At 40.9% G+C, this 24,631-nt stretch overlaps 1 protein-coding gene across 13 annotated transcripts in view; it reads right to left on the reverse strand.

Moving 5' to 3' along the window:
• The window catches only part of DAB1 (DAB adaptor protein 1), a 902,516-nt gene that overhangs the window by 63,575 nt on the left and 814,310 nt on the right, over window positions 1-24,631 (reverse strand). For 11 of the 13 annotated variants that reach the window (XM_037744064.1, XM_037744058.1, XM_037744061.1 and 8 more), the window contains 5 exons: window positions 12,670-12,801; window positions 11,926-12,045; window positions 11,425-11,463; window positions 9,765-9,830; window positions 3,385-3,444 (listed from right to left, as the gene is read on the reverse strand). In XM_037744064.1, coding sequence (XP_037599992.1) covers window positions 3,385-3,444; window positions 9,765-9,830; window positions 11,425-11,463; window positions 11,926-12,045; window positions 12,670-12,801 — 417 coding nt within the window. The remainder of the gene's footprint in view (window positions 1-3,384; window positions 3,445-9,764; window positions 9,831-11,424; window positions 11,464-11,925; window positions 12,046-12,669; window positions 12,802-24,631) is intronic. The other 2 variants (XM_037744067.1, XM_037744066.1) reach the window with 1 other exon arrangement.

Genomic DNA, 24,631 nt, shown 5'->3' on the forward strand with positions numbered 1-24,631 from the left:
GAGAAAAATGAAACCAGGTGGAACCTAGAGTAACAGGCCACTGGACAGTTTCCCTTCTTATGGGAAACTTGTGAAAGTCTCATGACTTTCTGGAAGCTGCTTAACATACGCTAATTGAGTTATCTCTCGTATTTGTCTTTCTAGCTAAGGGGACCGTGATGAAGGAGCAAACAGTGAGAAGCAAGGATTTTCAGAGTACACAGGTGCTCTAGGAGTGTACATTCATCAGAGAGGCAGGTCTACTAGGGGAGGCCCAGAGGGCAGAAGATCCCAGAGCAGGGAGGGATGTGTGGTATTTTGTATCACCTCTGGGAGGCTTAGGCAAGTGAGATCAACTTTCCAATACATATACTACTCTGTCCTCTAATTATGTTCAATCATCTTTTTTGGTAGATAAGAACACTGCATCTCAGAGGCAAGGAAATTTATCAAAAGTCTCGTAGGTAGGAAGATAAGAAGCCCAGATTCCAACTGCAGACACCTGTCTCTATACAACAGCCTGAGCATTTTACTTCCAGCCTCTCTTAGGCTTTTGAAAATGTTGAAAATAGCTAATTGAAAAGTCATTATTACCATCAGTCAGTTCTAGGACTCTGAGAGAACAGTGGGTTGGGAGCCATAGCATGCCACTCAGGCAGCCCAGATATTTTGCAAGCAGAATTTCAAGTGCATTTCCTTAATCGTTATTTTGGAGTCAGAAATACAGGTACTTTCTTAATCCTACCAGGTATTTTCATAAATTCCTTTACAGATAGAGGCATTCTTGCATTTATTAAATATTCCTAAAGCACCTGTGTTGCACCTGGCTCCCGAACACCAGGCCCTGGGCTTGCATCTGGTAATACAAGGACGCCAGGACATTCAGGGAAGTAATAGGGAAGAAGTACTATTAACAGAGGAATGATATCACAACGGCAGGGGCGATTTTCTGTTGCTGTTCAGAGCAAATGTCCAGAAAGTACCCTTAAGAACACAAAGCTTGAAGTAAAGTTGGAATGCTGGGGGAAGGCTGCAGAGTGGGGAGGGGTAAAAAAAAAAAAAAAAAACAGATGATTTCAGTAAGGCTGGACCAGGAGGAGGTAGATTAGATACACAGGCTGGAGAGGGGACCTTCAGGCAGTCTGCCTGTGTATCTCAGGCAAAGAAGCTTGGATTTTTTTTTTTTTTTTTTCCTGGAGCTATTAAGCATGGAGATGGTGTGGCCAGAAATGTTAATAAATTCAGAAAAACCAAGGCAGCAAATGGAGCATGTTTCTTTATGTATCTAAACCTGTTAGGGGCAAATGTGGCAATTCAGGCACAAATTGAATCGTGGAGAATGGTGTCATGGGAGCTGCACCAAATTGAAACACGAAGAGCAGGCCAATGTCTCAGTAACAAGGGGGCCTGATGAGGTACAGAGGCCTCAGGAGAAAAACCGCTGTTTCTCAGAGTAGCACAACACAGAATAGGGTCCCTAGACTTGGGTTTTTGCAAAGGGGCCTGCATCTGGATATGCTTTTTCATTAAAACAAACACACATAGGTTTCAGAAGCCATATTTAGGTGGGGGATGGTGGTTTCAAGATCCTGGAGGAGTGGGTGAGAGAAATGGACACTGATCAGAAAGAAGTTTCACTAAAAGAAAAGGCAGAAACAGGCAGGCAAGGATGAGAATGGATCAGAAAGACTCCCAAATTGGAGAATACAGAATCTCAGGTTTGGAAGGGACAACCAGAGCTCTCCTGTCCATCTCCCTATGCAATGTGTGAATCACCCTGGTGATCTTTCTGATAAGTGGTCTGCAAGGCTCTGCTTGCATAGCTCCAGGGATGGTGAGCTCACTCTGAGGTGCTGGTCTACCCCTGAGCAGCTCTGACTGTGGGAAGGTCAGCCTCACTTTGAGTTGGAGTTGACTTGTTTTTTTTTGTTTCTTTTTTTTTTTTTTTTTTGAGACAGAGTCTCGCTCTGTTGCCCCGAGTGCAGTGGTGTGATCTCGGCTCACTGCAACCTCTCCCTCCTGGGTTCAAATGATTCTCCTGCCTCAGCCTCCTGAGTAGCTGGGATTACAGGCATGAGTCACCAGGCCCAGCTAACTTTTGCGGTTTTAGTAAAGACAGGGTTTCACCATGTTGGTCAGGCTGGTCTTGAGCTCCTGACCTTGTGATCCACCCGCCTCGACCTCCCAAAGGGCCGGGATTACAGGCGTGGGCCACCACGCCCAGCCTTGGAATTGACTTTATTATAGTGCCACCCGCTGGTCTCAGTTTCAGGATTTGGCTGACACAGAACCATGTAATGCCTTTTCCATACAGTGACCTTTGGAGTCCCATCTCATATCTATGGATTCTTTTATCCACGCCAAACATTTCTGTGTTCTTCAACTGCTCCTCATGGGATAGAGTTTCACATCCCCTTGTTAATCTCATCGTGAAACATGCAAGGTTGTCTTTATGTCTCTCACAGTGTGGGGTCCAGAACAGATTAACAGTGTTCCAGGTAGAACCATTTTAGCCTCACAAGAGCTCTGTCAGGGACAGCGCTGAAATTGTTGAGGGTCTACCTGACTTCAAAGCACCTTCTCTGTCCACACATTGTTGAGATGAATGAGGTCAATAGTGACTGAACACACTGGGTCCTTGTCTGTGGGAAGGTTACATATGCCCCCTGCCCAAGAGCCTTCACTGGATCCCCAGAACTGCCTGAATCATGTATAGAAGTTGCCTTCTGTGTGCCAGTTGGAGGTCCTAAATATGAGTTCTGGCACTTCAGTGGTTTGGAGCAGTATCACAGAGCTGGGAATTTCTGGTTCTGTTCCAGATTCCCAGGAGTCCCCCCAGCACATGGGGTCCAGATACACTGGACCTTGGTGTCCTTAATGTGGTATGCTTCTTGGGTTCTCCACGAGCCCCCTGCACATGACCTTTTCCAAAATTTTCACCCATTGGCTGAACTTCTGTATACCCCAAAAGCCCTGGCCAGCCCTTCTCCCATTGTCCCTTAGAAACTTCTCAATCACTTTCAAATTAGATGGGCATCTCTCTTTCCACAACAAAAACACTATCCTCCACTTGACCACGTATAATAAAACCACGGCCGGAGACTTTTGCCCTGGAACACCTGTGACCTTGAAGCCCTTGGATAGAGTTCTTTGCATGATTCAACTCACTCCCACGCACAGGACCAGACCTTCATCCAGACTGGCACCCTTTCCTCAGTGCTACCATTTCTGCCTCATGTCTCCTTCCTCTAGCCCACTGAAGAGTCCCCAGCATGCAGATCACAGCAGAAACATGTGGGCCACGACACTCATCCCAGGAGAAGAGTTTCCTTCCACAGACTGCAGACAAAGCCTACTGTGAATCCAGGTTGCAGAAACATGGCAGTAGAGAGGAGATGTACTTACACTTACAGGTTGGCTTTTTGGCACATCATAAACACCTTCCTTCTTTTGGCTGGTGGGAACCTATGAAAAAATTAAATTCGGCACAGTCAAAACACTCTGGTACTGCAATTTCAAAGAACAAAGCAACCAGACTTCACCTGCAAGCTAGCTAAGGGTACCTGAGAATAACCCCTGGGACAAGCCTATGGGAACCTGCTCTGACTGTGAAAGTATCAGGCCAGGCTTCCTCCCTTAGGGACATCAGATGGGGAGAGGGAGTGGGCATCATTTAACAAAGGTTTATATTACAGGTCATCTCTGCCATTGGGCTCCTCGCAGCATCAAAGACTAAAAACCTGCATAGACTTCAGAAGTCACGTGGTGAAAACAAAATCCTCATTTCCTTAGGCAAAAATGAGGCCCAGGGAGGTGCTATGCTGTTCCCGAAGTGATTAGAAACAGTGTGTCGCTGAGCTTAAACTGTTCAAGGCTGAGTCTGAGATCCAGGCTATTTTAAATATAGCAAATATCAAAATCCTAGCACAAAGCACAGCGTCTATTGGGATCATATACAAGCCATCTGATAAATATGGATGGTTTTCATTGAAGAAAAGGGCCTATGAGTGGTATGGAAAGCGTGGGCCTAGTATGCAGAAGATCTTGAGGGCTTTTAACATTAATCTGTATCTTCCGTCCTTCCCTTACGCGTCCATCTGGTCTCACTGTTGTGAGCTAACTGTGACAGCCTGAGCAGGCCACAGAGCTCCTCCGAGCTTCGCCACTATCAGCTCTGCCTCCTACTCAGGTTATTCCAAGGATCGAGGGAGAAAATGGATATTAAATACACAACACTATTAGATACCATAATACTGTAATGTGTTTGAAGAATTACTTTAGCTACTGACACATTATATAAATATATATGAACACATCTTATGATACTAACAATATGGATATGTTGAATACTTTTCAAATGAGTCAACCAAGGGTTTTTACTGAAAGATTCCAGATTGGAAGCACTCATTAGCTGTTCCTTTCCCAGCAACTGTCACAGCTTAGCTCACACCCTCATTGCAGGACCCAGCCAGCAGTGGTTTTATAGTGGTCTGACAACATGCCTTTCTTTCCATCATACTGGGAGCTCTTAAAGAGCGGGCATAGTACCTAACACCCAGTAGGCGCTAAGTGAATGTCTGCTGAGATATATGACAAACATATGATAGAGGAATGTGGGGAATAGTGAAGGAAAAGTATCTTTTAGGTTTGAAGTAGCTCACTATACCCTTGTTCTATAAGAAGTAAGAATTTGAGCTTATTCTTTAGGTCCCTTTGACATTTTTCATCTTATTTAACTTAAAATCTTTGCAATAACTCTAAGAAATTGTAATTATCATCTCTACTTAACAGGAGAAAGTGAGGCTCAGAGATGTTAGAGACTTTGCCCAAATCTTCAAGGCTGGTAAGTGACAAGGTTCAAATGCAGCTCTTTCTGGCAGCCAGACAAGACATCTATTATTAATAATGTGAGCTAACATGGACTGGGTGCTTCCTATGTGCCAGGTGCTGTTCTAAACACTTGTGTCTTACATTCTCATGCAATCCTCAAGACAAGTCTGCCAGTTAAGAACTCAGCTGGCCTCATGTTGCAGAGGAGAAAAATGAGGCCTGGAGAGGGTCCTGCAGTCTGTGAATGGGGAGCCAAGAGTTTGAGCCCAGGGAGTTTGCCATTTGACCGCTACACTATTCAGACAGCTGTTTCAAGTAGGCCTTTCTTTAACATTACATCCGGCATTCCCAGAAGCTCATGTACACTCTTGCAGAAAACAGGACTGAGTGAGCATGGCTGTGTTGGTGGTACACTTCCAGAGTTGTTCTTGCAAGCTTCACTGTGCAAGTAGCCAGCGAAGAATGTCATTTCTTTGCTCCTGATAACTGAGCTCCATCTAAAAGAAATCCTCTAAGAATGCCTACAGAGTCCTTGTTAATGAGGGCCAATAAATTGCCAGCCCTCACTTTTGTTTTTACAAGCTCACCCTTTACTGAGCAAAATGAAGAACATTCTGTTGCCCGTAATTCACTGCTCACTATGGGCACTTAGCACAGTTGAACCGCAGCTGCCTCTCAATTATCCCTGCAAATGGAGAAGAAGCGGTGGAAAGGATAAACCCAAACTGTGCATAATTGAAAAAGCTTTTCTACTTGGCTCTCCCATGGGTGAGATATCAATCTGCCTGTTTGTCCTTTAAGATTTATCTTAGCTGGGTACCTTCTTGGAGGCGTTGCCTGATTCTCTAGGCCTTGTTTGGAGACTTCCCCTGTACTCCCGCAACCTCTAGTGCATTCTTTTATTAAAAAGCAAAAGTTGCAAAGTACGTATTATGTGTCATGCATCATGCTTTGCCTGGGACAATGATGGTGACATGACAGATATGGCCCCTAATCGAACAGAGCTTTTTGTCTTATTGGGGGAGATGGAAAAGTAGTCAGACTACTGAAATAGAGTATAAAGTGTGCTTTATCTCATCACGAGAGTTATCGCACTACACTGTAACTGTCCAGGGGCTATAAGCTTGCTGAGGACAGGTCGGACATTTTATTATCCTTGTATCCACAGGTGTAGATATTGGTGAAACAAAGAAATGCCTAATCGCCAAAAATTCAGCCCATGAGTGCTAAGGTGCATGGTCCTGGCTCTCATCTCTGCCCAGCTGTTCCATTCTGTTCACACAGAAGCCTTCAGTAACACAAAGTTACAGAGACATAAAAGTTTCAGATCAAAAGGAACCAGAAGATGATTCCAAATCCTGGGTCTGCCACAGACTACAACTCAGAGAGTCACTTTTCTCTCTGAACTTCAGTTGCCCCATCTGCCCATGGTGAGCATCTAAGGGGACTGTCCATAAACTTCTGAGGGTGGGGCCATGCCATGGTCACTATCCCATCCCTGTGCTGGATGCATGTGAGTCTCCATGTGTCCAGTCATTCATTTTTTCTATAAATAATGGGTTTTTTTGTATGAACAAGTAAATAGATGTTAAATTACTCTAAAAACAGCACATTACATACTATACACACAGAAGACACTTTTATTTTGGCAACATGTTAATTAATAGTGTAGAGAGGCAGTTCCAGGCTTTGTTGCATAACATTTCCTGGAGACTCATCATTTTAAAATAATGATACTTGAACTACTGGATGGTGAACAGTGGTTTTTGAATGAATGAACTTGGAGAATGCCAACGTGGAAAGCTGAAATCTTGCTTATATCGGAAGCCTGTTAATGTATTGAAGAATACTAGATTCAGAATCAGAGGTTCTGACCTTGTATTCAGCATCTAAATTGGGGGAACTTGATTTTCTTATGTTCATAGTGATAGTCATTGTGGCTGTTTTTCCTATGTCATCATTAATGGAAGGATCAAAATTAAGTGATGTGTAAAAATGTTTTGTATTGGGAGGATGATAACTTTAATACAGCTGATAACTTTCTGAGGCATGCAAAGCAAAAGACAATTATTATTATTAATATAGTTGGGAAAACGAAACTACTCAAAAAATCTCCAAAAAAAAGAAGTTATGTTTACTCAAAATCCTCTGCCTCCCTTTTGTTGGAGTTATAAATAGGAAAGTGAAGCAAGCTTGAGGATTTCTGCTAGGCTCTCCAACAACATGTGGTGAGCAAGTTATGTTCTATTTCACTTAAAACATGATCATAAGACACTTCAACAGCAACTGAAACTGACAACACTCAATGAAGGAGGGGGAACTCACGTTTACACAGAACCTACTATGAACCAACGGCTCTCCTCCTTGTTTTATGTTTTCACATCACTTCTAGGAGCAGAGAATATATTATCCCCATTTCATAGCCCAGGAAATTGAGATACAAAAATCATGTTCTCCACTTAAGGTCACCAAACAGCTAAAGGTCTCCAGGACTGTCTGCCTCACTCCAGAAAACAAGGAAGTGAATAAATGCTGAGACCACCAGATGGGCCAAGCTGAAGTATAACAAACACTGCAATTCAAGAGAAATAGCTAAGGAACACTTACAAGTCCTCAAAAAAAAAAAAAAAAAAAAAAAAGAATGAGGTTCCTAATAGAAGCCCCTTAAAAGCTCAGCCTTATCTTCAGGCCCAAGAGCTTATCTCTTATTACGTAAATTGAGCCCCAGCAGACTGGCAAAGCAGGAGAAGAGAATGACCAGAGGTCTTTCCAATAGAAGGAGATAAAATATTCATTCCCTTAAATGGTAGCTTCCTGTTAATGATGGACAGATGGGAAGATCTGGAGGTCAGAGCTGTTAAAACAAGTGTGATTTTTAGATAGTGACTTGAAAGGGACATAGAATCTAATTGTGAAACTCAGAATCAGGGGATTCTGAGCTGAGAGCAGCCTCAGGATTTCTTTCTTTCTTTATGGAGGTCAGAGGGACCTACAATGGGGGAGTTCTACCTCTTGCTAGCTCTGGGACCCTGGGCAAGATACCTATCTCTGTGAGCCTCACTTTCCTTATCTGTAAGGTGGGAATAATGAATCAAGCCACATGGGGTTGTTGTGAGAGCTAAGATATTGCAGGTAAACCCCATTCACAGAGCTGGTCCACCATCAGCGCATGTGTACACACACATTTTCCCACCTCCACCATTTCTGAGTCTTACTGTACTGTAAAACAAGCTAACATGCTTCTCTAGAAAAGTCAAAGTCCTATGGTAAGGCACTAATTGCAAAAACAGAAAGGGGTTTTGCCTGAGAGAGCCCTGGGTTTTACCTGCTTATTTTACAGATGAGTAAACTGAAGCCTAGAGAAGGAAAAATACTCGACAAATTAATGGCTGAATTGGTACTTGTACTAAGATACTGAATCCACACAGCCAGACTCCACATTCTGTGACCCATGATGACACTTCTTCTTTCCATCCTACACATGAGTTTTTGAGTTAGGAAAAAATTGTTCGCCTATTTTATCATGAGGGAAACTGATTCTGAGAAGGTAAGTGCCTTGCCCACTACCACTTAGCCAAAGGTGGTTGGCAAGAGAGCCTGGACTACAACCCAGCTCTCCACCAGCTAAAGCAGGTCTTTCCAGTACACGAGGATGTCTCTCTCCCCACCCCACCTCCACTGCAGTCCCACGGGGCTCAATAGGGACCCTGCCAACTATAGCTAAGTCTGGATTCAGAAACTGCTAATATTGCAAAACCTCTTTTATTTAAAAGGAGCCCTCTCTTCCTAGGATGACTGGTTAATGGTTTTTTCTCCTCATATTCAGTTACTGTAAGGTTGTATATACTTTAAAATCTGACACTGAGGACAAATGCAACTTTTCCTATTAAAGATACTTGGTAACCCATGACTTTGAACAAAACCTCAAAGCACAACCTCATATTTGAATGGAATCCAGATGGATTCAGTGGAGAGAAATACTTAGATTATTATTCGACAAGGCTGATTGAAATCAAGTTGTTGGTAGAACATTATATTTTAGTTATTTAGAATTCCATGAATTTGATAGAAATTGGAAATATGTTTTACTTTTATTATGCAAGTAATACACACCCAAGGCAGAATAGACCACTCAACTAACAAAATTAAAATCACTTATTAAATACATTAAAATCTTTTCTTCTCCTATAATGTTTCTATTTCAAATTGGGACTACAATTCTAATGAATGAAAAGTTGCAGGTCACCATATCTATTTGATATGCTGCTATGCTACAATTATGTAGACATTCTGGTGGAAGATTGTGGCAGAAGGAGCTAGAGCTTCGCCTTCACACCCATGCCTGGGTTTGAATCTTGGCTCTAAATAGTTGTACAATCCCGAGGAAGCTACTCGGCTTCTCTGAGTCTCCCTCTACAAAAACAGAATTAAAATATCTACTTTATAACATCTTCGTGAGAATTAAATGAGTTAAAAGAAAAGTTCAGTTTTCTTTGCACAATTAAAAATAAGGGTACAACCTTCAGCTGTACTTTTATTAATATTCTCAATGTTGTTTTCACATCGCATTTGAAACTAAAATTGTGTTTTGTTTTCAGTGGTGGAGTTGGCTTTTTAAGAAATTTGATGAGCACATTCTTTTGAGAAATAAAGGACCCTAATTGTATAATGGACACCAGCTCTCCAATGTAGTACTTTAGTGAAATGAAACATTTAATTTTTGCTTCTACTTAAAATAGTTAAGATCCATTCAAAAGTAAAACACTCTACCTAACTGGCTATTAAACACCTCAACAACAGGCATGAAAACTACTGGTAAACTAGAAGCCAATTCACTCAAAGGCATTTTAACAAGCCAGGAATGACCAACAGAACCCTTGGTTCTTCAGACTATCAGTGCATTCATGCATTTACCAGTAGTAGTGTAATGGTAAGAAAGGCAAGCAATTTTATACCTGATAAATGTTTTCTTCCGTTTCGGGATCACGGATTGGCTCGTGTCCAGCCTCAAACACAATGTACTATTACAGGAACAGCAAGAAAGGAAAGGTCAGAGGTGAAAAAGAAGAAAGAAAAAAAAAAGCATTTGGAAATCAAGATACTAATCACAGTGAGCATTAAAGAAGCAGGCACAAGAGAAAACACCTTAAAGACACAGTGAATTATTGAAATACAATGTACTTTGTACATTCCGGCCTTTCATAAGGAAAACTGCAAAGGCCTGCTGGTGTTTCAGCAGTGATTGCATCAAGCCTTTGCAGATCTTTCTGAAGATATAGCCTCTTCATTCAATGGCATTTTGTCTCAGTAATATTTGAATATGTTGGTATTGCTGAGTGAGAATCCTATCTCATTGGAATGCCTGGGATCCCAAACTTTGTAAGTATGGGTTATAGTTGAGGGTCATCCCTTTTCCCCTAAGGCTCAAAATCCTAAACAAACTTTGCAAAGCTCAGAAGCCCCAAACTCCTTTATTCCACAAATATCACCTTATTTTACATTATCACTTTTAAGAACGTTAAATCGATTTTTCCACGTGCATGTTTTATACTCTACAGGACTGACACATTTCAAAAAGGCTATTATTCTTCGTTCTGTGCAAGCCAGTGAGCCAAGAGCTTTAAGCTCATATTCTACACAAATCGTCGCCCCTCGGCATTCTAAATCAAGAGCATGTCATTATGTACATCTTTGGCTTTTGTTTGCCATATATACTAGACACGTTTTCTTCTACAAGTTATCTATAGTATTTTGCTTTCATTGTAGCAGTATCAGCTTTTTGTGTGAAAATATGGATTTATATAATATGCATATGTGACATGCACACACACAAATGACACCTATGCATCCCAGTTAGAAATGTAAGTTCAAGATTTTCCTTTGTTCAAAAAGTCACTTTTTTTTTGGCTTCTTTTTCTCCTTGAAAATAAGCACAGGGGAGAGAGAGGCTGTCTTTTCCCTTTTTTTCTGCATTTCTGTTTGAACAGAGCACATGCTTGACCCTAAGAGAGATCGTCTCTCTACTCAGCACTGAGCTGCAGATCTTGAAAAGAGTCCAGAGAGAAAGCTATGGGTAGAAGTGTCTCTAGGGTCACTCTTTCCTTCCTCCCAACAGCTTCTATGGCATGAGCCAGGTAATCAGAGGGTCAGCTTGCCCCATCGGGGGTCAGAGAGCCCTCCTCATAGCCTTTCTAGCGCTTAGAAACCATCCTTCAGGTCTGTGCCCAAACATTACCATAATGTCAGTCCCCACCTCTGGTTCTTAGAGAAGCCACCTCATTATTCACATTCTCTCTAATGAACTCAGAATATTCAAGAGACTCTTGAAAACATTCAGTTCTGGGATCAAACTTTTACAGGCTGTGAAGCGGGCTGAGGCAGGGGCAAGAAGGGAGAAGCGGATCTTCAAATCCCAAGATACCGATGCCGGCCAAACTTCTGTTAGTTTTTATGGAAATTTGCTCCTGGAGGGGTTGGCAGCCCTCACCCTCAGAAATAATCTTGGTCTCTCTCCAGGTTTTGCAGTCAGTGGATTCTTCAGGTTTCTGACAAAACAGCTCTGGCACAGGTCTAGCCATTCTAGAATCTAAAACCCCAACTAGTTTCAGAAATTACCTGGTACACAGGATCTTCAACATCCTCTTCCAATATTGTCTATTGCAGAGCAAGGAGAGGGAAGGTGAAAAGCAGAGGACATAAAGGAACAGATGTGAGATTGCATTCAGAAATTACAGGACAGTAAAGAAACCAGCTCTGGGCAGAAGAGGCTGGTGGCTCATCAGGGTAGAAAAATATACAGCTAAGTCAAAACCCTCAGAGCCACCCCACCTCCACCTCAACTGTTAACAGAAGCAAAAGCAATTGTGTTTCTTTGTCCTCTACCCCTGAAATCTTTCTCTGGATTCAAGATTTAACTTCATCCAACATGCCTAGAGTTTAAGAGAATAAGGGATAATTTCTAATGGTTTGCTTTGGGTCCTGTAATTTACACAGGAATCTTTCATCTTTGTTTACTCCTACTCGGCAGCAGGAAGAGAAGGCGTGACTGTCAGCTTTCACATGTGTTTATTTGAAGCCCCGATCTTCTCCAGCACAAGGATAAATTCACAGGTATACCTGGTACACAGCTTGTTCACACTGCTTATCCTTTTGTGCCTTTTTTTCTAATTCTTCTCTTTGCTTCAATTCGTAAATGAGTTGAAAGAGATCTCTCAAGTCCAGAATAACAGGTTCAGCCTGGAGTGAAAGGTGGTAAGGCACATCATAAGGGAATGGTACTGAGAGGCAGCAACCAATTTTTGTTTTTGTAGTGACAACTTGCAGCCCTTCCTTTTTCTATTAATCTGAAAGCATTCCATTCTTAATTAATTCTACCTTGTTTATATTGGTTTAGCAAATTGCATCTAGGCTAAAGTTCATTTCTTAACTAATTATATTTGCAAATTCATAACAATCATAAGCATAAAAGGCATTGCTTTTATTTATTAGTGGTTTAGAATACAATAAAATTAGGGCAGGCCTTATGCAAAACAGCTATTTGTTTTCTCCTATTTTCTTTTTAAATGAGGCTATGAGCACAAGGAAATGTATACGGTGCCTCCATCCAGTTTAATCAGAAAGGAAAATAATTAGTCATTAGGAAATACCCATTAGAAAAAAAAGAAAAAACTAGATGGGTATGAGCATGTTTCCTTGCTCCAAGCCTGTTTATCTTTTCTAGATGGGAATGTGAGCATCAACTTCGGTGGAAATACATTGCTTGGTCATATCTCAGAGTGGCCTCTTAAAGACCAATGGAGTCACTGGACTGTCCCCTTAGAGTTCCAAGGAAAGGCTCCTTTCTTGGACAGGGATACTCACCGCCTGGGCTGTTTTTATGGCCACAAATCTATGATTCCCTTCCTTCCCACAAACATATCCAAAGGCCCGGTGATCTGTAATGTCCTTCGCAATGTAGGATATTTCATGAACAGCATGATGATGCTGAAGGGCCTATCAGAGAAAAAAAAGAAGAACATATTTCAGGGGACTTTCCCTTCGAGCTGTTGATCAGTAAGAAATGTGTTTCAGCTATGTGTGAACAGGCCCAAAGGGCTTTGGAAAAGCTGTTTAGTCCAGATGGAAAGAAAAAGAGCTATGCCTGCCCTTGAGAAATGGAGGCTTCCCTCTATGGTCTTAATGCTGTGACCAGAGAAAAACACAGGATTGTTCATATGCTGAATAAGCATCTGCATCGGTGCTTTATTCAGCTTGCTAGAGCTAGCCAGTTTAGTCCAGTGGCTAGGTTTCTGTTGGCTCTTTTTTCATGGCACATCCCAGTCCAACTTTTGGATTGACATTTAACATACTTGAATAATCAGGGACTGTGTGCGCTGTGGTGGAGGATGTATACTGTACAACTCCAGGGAGTATCATTAACATTCATAGAACTATGGATGTGCCTGTGACAACACCATCCAGCAGATGGTGATAGAGTGTGTTGAGGAATAAATGCTTTTTTCTGTTTAGTCCACAGTCACCATTGAGGGTAGAGGTCGGGCTATGCACATCTCTCAGGCTTTTCATTGGTAGGTCCCTTTGTCTGCAATATCAACTCATTTTATTCACTTGCCCAAATGCTATTTCTCTTTCAATGGACACATGAAATAGAACCACCTGTGTCAAACTTCCTCTGAATGAGGCTTGCCTTCTCTCTCCTGACAGAAATAATTCCACCCTCTTTTGTGCTTCTGTAGAACTTTACTTTCTAGTAACACTGAACTGATAAATTCCTCCAATGTTTGCCCCTGGATTTCCTTACTGTCACAGGTCTTCCTTCTCTGATATATTTGCATAATTCCTTGTCTGTCTTTCTCACCCAGTTCTGTCTTCCTTATCCCTGCCATCCTAGCACCTTGCACTATGCCTGGCCCATAGTTGCTGAGCTAAAGTAAACTGAAATTGATAATTAGTAATTTGAAAATCTTTTATAATTGACCTTTATTATCTTAGCTTCAACAAATAATGCTCACCATCCTATTGGGTAATGGTGATCTTTATGGTTATTTTCCTATATAAAACCTACTTAAAATAATCCTCATTCAACAGTACTCTGTAAAGGCTTATATATGCATCTGGATGCTTATGGTATATTTAAAGTCCTTATACTGGGTGGGCATCATGAGGCTTGAATTCTAGCTTCTGTGTAAACACAAGTCACCCACTGTACCCCTCTGTACCTCAAGTTTAACCCTCCAGTAAATGGGAGGTATAAACCAGATCAATGGCTCATAACTCAAAGCCCTGGGTCCATAGGGTTCATTAAAGGTAATAAAAAGAGGCCCCATGCAATTTTTGAAATCTCAAAAAACTAAACAGAAATCTGTAATTATTCCTAATAAGTCTATACATTTCTATGTGCATGCAAATGAAAATGCCAAGTTTATTTGGAATTTTTGTTTTTTAAGATAGGGTCTCACTCTGTCACCCAAGCTGGAGTGCAATGGTGCAATCTTGGCTCACTGCAACCTTTACCTCCCAAGCTCAAGTGATCCTCTGGCCTCAGCCTCCTGGGTAGCTGTGACTATAGGCATATGCCACCACACCTGGCTAATTTTTTTGTAGAGATGGGGTTTTGCCATGTTACCCAGGCTGGTCTCAGACTCCTGGGCTCAAGAGATCCACCACCTTGACCTCCCAAAGTGCTGAAATTACTGGCCATGTATTTTGAATTATATCAGCTAGTGTTGTTAATATTCCTTAGCTCATATTGGAGTATATTCTCTTATTGGCAATTAGTTATGGTTTAAATAGTCCAAACAGGAAAATGGATGATTACAAATGCAGTTTTTTTGGTAGGCAGAATCTTCCCCATTACTGAGTTCATGGAGGAAGAGAGAAACGTAACACAGAAGTTAGTTACGAAAACACTGGGAACCACTGGAGTAGATGTTCTCTAAGCTCTTATTCCTTCTTCCGAAATCCCTTTAAGCCATTAGGACCTCCTACTACAAAACCAGCCTCCTGGCACAGTGGGCCTCTGGCTTTCATGATAGTCACTGCCTTAGTTCTAGACATTTTGATCTTCCAAAATGTCCATCTCTTGGCCAGCTGCAATCTTTCCAGGCATTTGACCTTATAAATCACTGGCTGCAGTAGAATTTTCTGCCTCGCCTTAAACTTCCAGGGTCTGACCATTCACTCACCTCTCTAACTACCTTTAGAACTCTCTCTTTGGCTTGATGCTTGCCCGGGCTGCCACTGCCCCCTGGACATCATGCTTTAATGGTAGTATGACTGCCCAGTTACCCTAGTCGCTCCAGTGGCAATAAAATGAATGTGTAAGTCTAATAGTTTTTAACACAAATAAGCTGGCGAAGAAGGACATATTTGCAAGCAAAATAATTAGGATCCATTAATTTTTGTTTTATTAGGAGGACATATTTAGCTAGCAGAGGAAAATTGCTCAAAGAGTAGAAGCTTTTTCATGGTCTTAATGATGTAAAATTGATGAGATTTACATTCGCACAACATGGGGGCATTGATTTGTAGGCTTTTGTGCATAAGAATGTAGGCAGCAGGGGAAAGTGGGAGACAAAGACGTTTTTCTCTTCCTTTCCTGAAACTATCTCTCTCTGCAGAATGTAGGGAATGTTATCCACGTTTCCTATTAAATCAAAGTTTGATGACAGTGCCTTATTGATTGCCAAGTAGAATATTGCTCTAAAATTAAGCTGCAATTAGAAGTCTTCCTGGTGGAATTAGATTTGGAGATGATTGTGCAATGGTAAAATATCACCTAGCAGGAAAGACAGCAGATGGAGATGTTTTAATTTATCTGGGAATCCTCATTAAGTGTTTTAAAATCAAAACATTTTTAATGCCTGATGATTTCTAATACTGCTTTGAAGAGTGTAGCTGTGTGTGTGAGCATGAAGTGCTTAAAGATATTTGTAGCATTATTCTTTCTCATAATTTTATGACATGTTAAAAAGGATTGCTCTGAACATGTCTCGTTCATTTAGAAACTAACAGTGAGGGGATATGTCTTGCCTTCTCCAACCTTAACCATGCAGACATAATATAGATACTTAGAAATACAAATACATGAGAATTCTGCTAATCCCACAATTGCATTATCACATTCACTTTAGAAACTCAGAGCATCATGCAAATTCTTGTACACTGAGCCTCAAAATTGCCCCATGTCTTCAAGTAGACTTTTCAGCACAATCAAAGACAGCTGGAATCTCAAACATCAACCCTGAGTTTATTCGTGAAGAGACTAAAGGTCAGAGATTGAAGTGCCAGGACCAATACTAAACCCAGCTGTTTTTCCTAGGATGGCAAAGCATTGCAAAAAGATAGCCAGATTAAACAGAATCAAAGTCTCCTTTCCTTAGACTTTTGGCTCCCTCATCCAACAACAAAAAATGATCCCTTAACAATCTGGGACAAGGAAGGCAAGAGAAGGAGAGAATTGGGTAAGGGGAGAGAACTGAGAATGTTCTGGATTCAGGTAGGTATGTGAGATCAGGGAGAGTCATAAATCATAAGGCTTCGGGTAAAGGCCAGTCACCAGACTCTCAAAGAAAAAGGTCAAGACAGCATGGCCCTGAAGTTTACTCTCAGGAATTGGCTGTCTCTGGCACCTGTTGAGCAGCCAGAGGCAGAAAGGCGAGGCGCAGCCCTCGGTCCCAGGGCATAGGAACTCTGCTCCATCCCTGGAGTGCTTCTGTGGTCAGTTCCCGGGGCCTTGCAGGTAGTTCTGGAGGTGGCTGCGAGAATAACCAGAGAATAAGGGCCAGAGTGGGAGGAGAGGGTGAAGGAAAGGCAGATACTGGTTGTCCCTCTTCCACATTTCCTTTCGAAAACAGTTATTGTCTTGGGAAAACTTAGTCTAGATATTAAACTACTGCCAAAATCAAAGCAGGTATTTATTCTTAAAAGTAGAGCCTTCAGGAACACCCTAGCTCTCTGCCACAGCTTCATTTACCCCTCCTGTCCTGAATTCTTCTTTGCATCGTGGATAGAAGTCATCACTAAAGAATTCCAGCGACAATCCAGGTATCAATGTCCTCAATCCAATCTAACCTTCCTATGCATGAACTTCAAGTAACCTCTGCTGTAGATAATCTAAGGAGCTCATTACTCTCCCTTTGAACTTTGTACTTTCCCACCTCTATGGTATTGCTCACATGGTTTTCTCTGCAGATTCCCTGGCCCGCACTTCATCAGCTCACAGAACTATAGTGGATCTATGACGGAAGGCATAGCTCTGACGTGTTGCCCATGCAAGGAACCTGCCCTGATACCGCATTTCCCTGAGTAATAATTCCCATCCCTAGATCTCACTGCACTCCATTTGTCCTTCTACACAGGATGCTTTGCGCTTCTTTCGCATGTATCCATTCATCCAGTTACTCAGGATGTGTATTTACTGAGTGCCTATTATGCTACAGGTCTCCTGCTATGTACTATGGCTACACAGGTGAATAAAACATAGTTCCTTCTTCATTCCCAATCTCATAAAACAGGTAGGCAAAGAAACTAGCAATCACAATATAATACAACAAGCCTTATATTAAAAGTGTGCCCAGTGTGTCACATAGGCTTGGGGCAGGAATGGGGGAAGGGCATCAGGGAAGGCTTGACAAAGGAGGTGACCTTAAGTTGAGGCTCCGAGGATAGATGGAAAATCTCCAGAAAATAAGAAAGAAAGGGCATTTTAGGCAGAAAGAATTGACTGTGCGAAGGCAGCTAGGTTCTGAGAACAGGACAGTGTGGGGAGCATCTATGCACATGTTTTCTCTCTCCTTCAGGAATGTTAGACCCTTCAGAGAAAGGTCCATGTCTGGTTCTTCTCAATCTTACCCCCGCTCCTACTACTGCACCTTCTGAACAGTAAATGCTACATAATTTTTCAGGAAGGCAGAGGGGAGGAAGGAAGAAAGGAAGTAAAGGAAGAAGGGAATGAATGAGGAGGAAGAAAAGAAAGAAAGAAAGACCAAGTCACATTAAGATATGCACTACATATGGTGGATGCTCAATAAATATTCAATGAATAAATGACTCGGGTTAATTCATAGCATTTCACATAGGATTCATCCTATGAACAGAGAATTTCTTATCTGATCATCATTAAATCTTTTTTTCTTTGTATTTCCATGAGCCATTTGCCAATGTTTAAATGAAGTATCAAATTGTTTGCAGGGTTACTGTCTGACAGAATAAATTACAGAGAAGACTTAATTTGTAGTATGGTTCAATACAGCCAATTAAATACAGTATGGATTAGAAAGTCATCTGCTGCAGATTTTACCATTCGTTTTTTAAAGAATAAATTCTACCCTATTTAGTCTTCATATTGTTAGTGTATGTGTGTGTGAGAGTGTGTGCTTTGCCAAGGCAATACTATTCACAGGAAGAATACCCACCAGGAATCAAGTGAGTTAACAACAAAACAAAACAAAGCAAAAAAGCAGAAGAGAGAGACACAGAATAAAAATAGATACATGAAAAACACACTACTTCATACTACAAGCAATTACAGTAGTTAAAACCTCACAAGACAAAGGGAGGCCCAGGCTCATTACAAAGGCCTTTCTCTTTTCTAACATATTTTTGGATGCACTTGCTGCATTGCAGTGCCAATGAGGCAACCTCTGCACCAGCCCCCAGGCACCCCACCATCAAACGCTCAATGGAGTGGGTCAGAGTGAAGTGTTCCCTGGGTTGGCATCCTAAGATGTTCTAGAAGTTTTTACTCAAGGACAAGCCCAGATTTCCAAATAACATAGTCTCTCACTGGAGAGGCAGTGTGATAATGGAGGAAAGATATGGACTCTGGAGCCAGGGGAAATGCAATTCAAATCCAATCTCCACCATTTACTAGATGTCTATCTTTGCACACATCACTCTAACTTTCTGAGGCTTCTTTTCTCCTTTTGTATAATACAAAGAATGATATGGGAACCCAAAATACTGTTGGAAATATTAAATTGATTCATACAAAATGTATCAGATAGAAATGAGGTATCATTTCTTCTCATCAGAATGAAAAAAGCAGAAAAGATAATACCCAGTATTGACCAAAGTGTAGGGAAACAGATATCTTCTTGTGCTACTGGTTTGCTACTTGTAACATAAAGATAGTAATAGTATCTCTCTCATGGTGCTGTTAAGAGGATTAATAAATTAATGCATGTAAAGTGACCAGAACAGTGCAAGGCACATTTATAAACTTAAGTTTCAGCCATTATAGGTGTTTTTAATTGGTGGAAGTATGATTTGGAGCAACTTTTTTGGAGGGCTAGAATGTTTCAAAGCTGTATGTTTCAAAGCTTTAAAGATGTGCATACACTAACTCAAGATTCTTCTTTAATTATTGATCCAGAGAGTGTAATATGTGGGCAAAAACTTGACTCCAAAATATTCCCTGCACTGCTGTTAGGATGGTGAAAAGTTGGAAATGTCGAAAATGTTGAGCTTTAGCTGACTTGTTGAAGAAAATGCATTTTGCTATATGATGAAATAGTATGCAGTACTGAAAAAATGATTTTGTGGAAGTATGTATTTTTGATATGAAAATACATTCATAACATTCTAGTTGAGTGAAAAAAGCATATTAAAAATAGTATTTTCAATGATTCTATTTTTGAAAAAAAAGTACACATATACATATATGTGTATGTAACAAGGGCTCTTGAGTGGTGGTGGAATTACTAGTAATTTATTTCTTATTCATGCTAATTTTTGCTACAATCAATATGCTATTTAATAAAGAAAAACATAAGATTTTTTTTCTTTCATATCCAAATTTAATAGATGCACGGTCACCTAACCCTCCATGAGCCCATTCAGTCTCCCTCATTCTTACTCCACATAACCAAGTCTACCTGGTCAATTTCACCTCCCAAATACCCTTCACTTTGTCCACTCCTCTCCATCTCTGCCAGCAGATGCCAGGTCACACAGCTATCATTTCCTGCCTGGATTATTACAGTAGCCTCAATTCTTCCTCATCTACTTATGCCAACCTCTTCTCTGACAGTCATGCCATAGGATGAAGAGATTGTGAAGAAAACCTGGCAAACCTAATACATCTTTCTATACTTAAAACACAACAAAAGCTTCCCATTGCTCTTAGGATAAAGGCCAAAATCCTTGCCGGGGTCTGCAAAGCCCCCTGTATGACCCGGCTGCTTCCCCGGGCTGTCTCACCACAGGTCCCCTTGGTGTTCCACAGCCTCTCAAGTGCACCACATTCGAGTTTTTGCATATGCTGTTCCAGTTGCCTAGAAAGCTCAACTCCTTTCCCGCATTCAGACATCAGCAGAGATGTCTCTTCTCTTTGCAAGCTTCCCTGACTTTCTAGCAGAGACCAAGTTCCCATGATACAAGTCCTCTCCCCTTCCTCATCTTTTCCACTGGGAAAGATCCCTCACCTTGCCATTATATATGCGGATGAATTGATCGGTGTCCGTCTCCACCACTAGAGGCAACTCCAAGGAAGGCAGCAGCAATATTTTCTTTTCTTATCATCTTATTGTAAGCATCAAGTACAGTGTCTGACATACAATAAGGGTTTTGTACATCTATGTTTTTACTATTGTAGTAAAATATACATAACGTACAATTTACCATTACCATTTGAACCATTTTTAAGTATGCAGTAATATGGCATTAAGCACATTCACACTGTTTTGCAACTATCACTGCCATCCATCTCCAGAAAATTTTCGTCTCCCCAAACTGATGCTACCATTAAACAACGCCCCATTCCCTACTCCTTGTAGCCCCTGGCAACTGCCATTCTCCTTTGCCTCTACACCTTTGTCAGTAAACATTTTTATGAATGAATCTGTCAGCAGGGTCCTGTGTCTAGGTGTCTCTCTGAATTCCACTGACTCTCTATCCATTTTCCTCTCTGAGCCTTTGTTTCCTCAACAATTAAAATGAGGAGGTGGAATTCAGTAAATATTCATGTCCTCATTTGTTCTCAACATTTCTTTCTTTTAAATTTTGATAACAAGACAACAGCTATAAAAACAAAAACAAAAAACAAAAAAATGGCTTCTTCTTCTTAGCCACTCTCTAAACAGATGCTATACACACACCAGTCTAGAAAGATGTCCATGAATTCCTTGCCTAAAAGTAGGAAGATGCACTAGTTAACCAGCTGAGGGTAACCGAGACCTGTGAGCTGGGCTTCAATTTGTCTAACAGGCAAAGTGGAGCCAGGTGTGCTTAATCAATTAGTAATCACCAAAGTGACAACAAAGTATATTTCTGCTAAAGAGAAGCTAAAAAAAAAAAAAAACACCTTAAGTAGGGAAACTTGCTTCAGTGTTAGTTTCCTAACACTGGGGTTCAGCTGAATTCTATGCCCCATGATCAAGGATGTGGCTACAGAATAATCACAGTTGGTAGCAGGATAGACTAGCTGTTCTGTCTCATTCAACTCACATTCATTCTCCAAAAGCCCTTAGGTGCTAAGGTACAGTAGGCTCTGGAGACACTAAGATGAGCAGGCTGGAGTCCTGGCCCTTTAAACCTGGCACTACGTACACATATATGGAAGTGGGGAGTCCCTTATTTTACTAAACATATAGTTTGCATATTGTGCTGTTCTGTCCCCATTTCCAGAAGGCATGTAGTATATACGGAAGGATTTGAATACCTACATGTCTTTGTGGCCATGAACAAGCCACCTTACTTCACTAAGGCTCAGTTTCTTCATCTGTAAAATGGGAGTAATTCCTTTCACATAGGGATGGAAGGAAGACCACTTAACATGTCTAGAAGAACATCTGGTAGATGGTAGGCTCTTCATACTTTGGGTCTTTTCCCAGGCAACTGAGTTTGAGGTTCTCAGTCTAATGACTACATAATTTAGGGTTCAAGCACCAAGAGTAGTTTCCTCAGATGAGGACTTCCTTGGAGCTCACAGAATAATGGTCTTGCAGTGGCTAAAGGGTGATGAGAAAAGGAAACACTTGGAAATCAAGTAATCAGAAAAAGAAAAGAGCTAAAAGTTAGAGTTTCAAACTTTATGATGTCATCTGAGAACCTGGATCCTCTCAGGTTTTATTTTCATTTAACCCTGTAATTTCTAGTTATATAAATAAATTCATTATGTGACTTAAGACTTTTTAAGGTGAGTTTTCCATCATTTATGACTGAGAGATTTCTGAATAATACAGTAATCATCATTATTCCTATCTTAGACAGCAGGAAAGAGGCTCAGAGAGAAGTCACCTGCCCAGGTAGCAGGAGGCTGATCTGGGCTTTGAGCAAGTTTCATTGACATGCCAAGTGCATGCCTGGTTTATTGTTAGTAGTAATTAATACTGGAACTATAATCATGAAATGTCTTTGGTTATACATTAAGATAAAGCAAATATATAAATACATTGCTATTAAAAAGCACAATTTTTGGTGAAAGAAAAATGAGACACAAACACTTAAGAAATAACTCTGTAATGTGAAATTTGAATTGGAAATATCAATACAAACTTGTGATTTAAAATACATATTCCTGGCACTGTTCACCAAAAGGATCTAGAAGCAATGAAACCCCAGTAGTTATGAGCGCACCTAATGTAGCTATTCATTATCTAGCTATCTATTTATCTTTTAACCTATCTAGTGAGAGAATCAGAGAAGGCAAATATGGCAAAAGGTTAAGTCTTAGAATTATCCTTTCACATTTTTTGTTTGAGCATTTTCATAAGCTGGAAAAAAATTTAAATCTAAGCATGTTCCTTTCTTTACCTCCACTCCTTCTCCCTTTCTCTGAGAACAAGAGAAACCAAGACACTGAGCACTTCAGTGACTTAATTGAAAGCCAGCTGCAGACAAAAGACCTTTATTACTTCTACTTCAGTCATCCATTGGCGTAAGGGCGTCTTTCGGAAGACACACATGCTCAGAAGTACTTCATGTTAGAGTGGGCAGTTTCCTTTGTTCCGTCTTGTAGTTCTGTGGCCCGCATCAATAAACATCAGCCAGTATCTTTCTTTTTTGTTTTATGTTATTTGTATTTTTTTAAACTTAATCTAGAGTTCCAGGATACATGTGCAGGACATGCAGGTTAAATAGGCAAATGGGTACCATGGCGGTTTGTTCACATATCAACCCATCACCTAGGTATTAAGCCCACATACATAACTATATTTATCATGATGCCCTCCTTCCCACTAATCCCCCAGCAAGCCCCAGTGTGTGTTGTTCCTCTCCCTGTGTCCCTGTATTCTAATTCCTCAGCTCCCACTTGTAAGTGAAAACAGGCAGTGCTTGGTTTTCCGTTTGTGTGTTAGCTTGCTGAGGATAATGTCTTCCAGCTCATCCTCTATCCATGTCCCTGCAAAAGATATGATGGTGTTCCTTTTTATCAGCCAGTACCTTCCTATTTTCACATTTTTAAAAGGTCAGGCTGAGAAGTATGGAAACAATTTGTACTCCTGACTCTCTGGGCCGGGGGTGGGTTGGGGTGGGGTACAGATTCCCAAACTTGGAAGATTCTCTAAGCATGCATAAGAATTCAGACTTTCTTTTCTTTACATTAAAAAAAGGGGAGGTGTTGATATGCAGAGAGTACCTACTATATGCCAGGCATTGTGCTAGGTACTCCTCAGTTCCACTCACCCAACAACCTTGCCCATCAATCATTTCCCCTACTTTACTGTGGAGGTACCTGAGACACAGAACGGTTAAGTAACCTGCCCCAGGTCACACAGCAGATAAGGCAGACCCTGGACTGCTGCCAGGTATCGCTGGCTCCAGACTCCAGGCAGCCTCTGTGCACTTGAATACAGTTTCAAATGTACTTTAATGGCCTATATTTTCATTCTTCTAAAATTCTTATTTTTATTTGTTTCTTTCTGCATGAAGAATCCTAATAACCATTGTGGGGGTTTAGTAATGTAACCAATGATTTTAACATTTTAGCTCATGGTGTAAAATTATTGTAGAAAGTAGGTGAATGAATGCGATTGAATGGAAATGAAACAGCATGTTTTGCCACAAGTAACTGTAGAAATGAGGTCATTATATTTAATAGAAAATGATTTTTTGTGTTGCACCTGGTTTGAAATTAACCTCTGCCTTTGTCACAATGCTATCTTGCATGCTAGACCGAAACTTACAAAAAACTGAATTGACTACAATGCAGTCAGTGGAAAGAATACTGCATTAGGAGTGAGAAGACTGGGATTCCAAGTCGTGGTGTCCTCATTTTAAAATGAGGTGGATAGCAGGTGGTGGTCATGACAAACAATGACTTAAGGGTGCTGAGGTAAGACATGATTTGCAGTAGACACAGGTCAGCATCTGAAATCCACATCTGATGTGTGCTACTTTTGTTAACCTGGACAAATCACTTAGATATTGTCAACCTTAGTGTCCTCATCTGTGAGTTCATTCAATTGGAGTACAAATTAAATATGATTATGCTGGTAAAGTTCCTAGTGTTCCGCCTGGCACAGAGGTTGTTTAGTAAATGGTAGTTGCTCTTCAGCTCAAATATTCTGCTATCCAAATTGTTTGTCATTGTTAAGTGTTAAATTATGTCCCCCAACCGAATTCATATATTGAAGTCTTAAACTCCAGTACTTCAGAAAGCGACCTTATTTAAAAACAGTCATTATAGAAGAATTTATTTAAGATGAGATCATACAGGGTGGCCCAGTGATCCAATATGAATGGTGTCCTTGTAAAAGAAGGAAATTTGGACACAGACTTGTATATGGAGATAAGGCCATATACAGATATCTGATGGCAGAGATCATGGTGATATGTCCAGGAGAAATGCCAAAGACTGTCAGCAAATCACCAGAAGCGA

Source organism: Cebus imitator, unplaced genomic scaffold (assembly GCF_001604975.1).
Source record: "Cebus imitator isolate Cc_AM_T3 unplaced genomic scaffold, Cebus_imitator-1.0 Scaffold163, whole genome shotgun sequence".
In the NCBI taxonomy this organism is placed as follows: Eukaryota; Metazoa; Chordata; class Mammalia; order Primates; family Cebidae; genus Cebus; species Cebus imitator.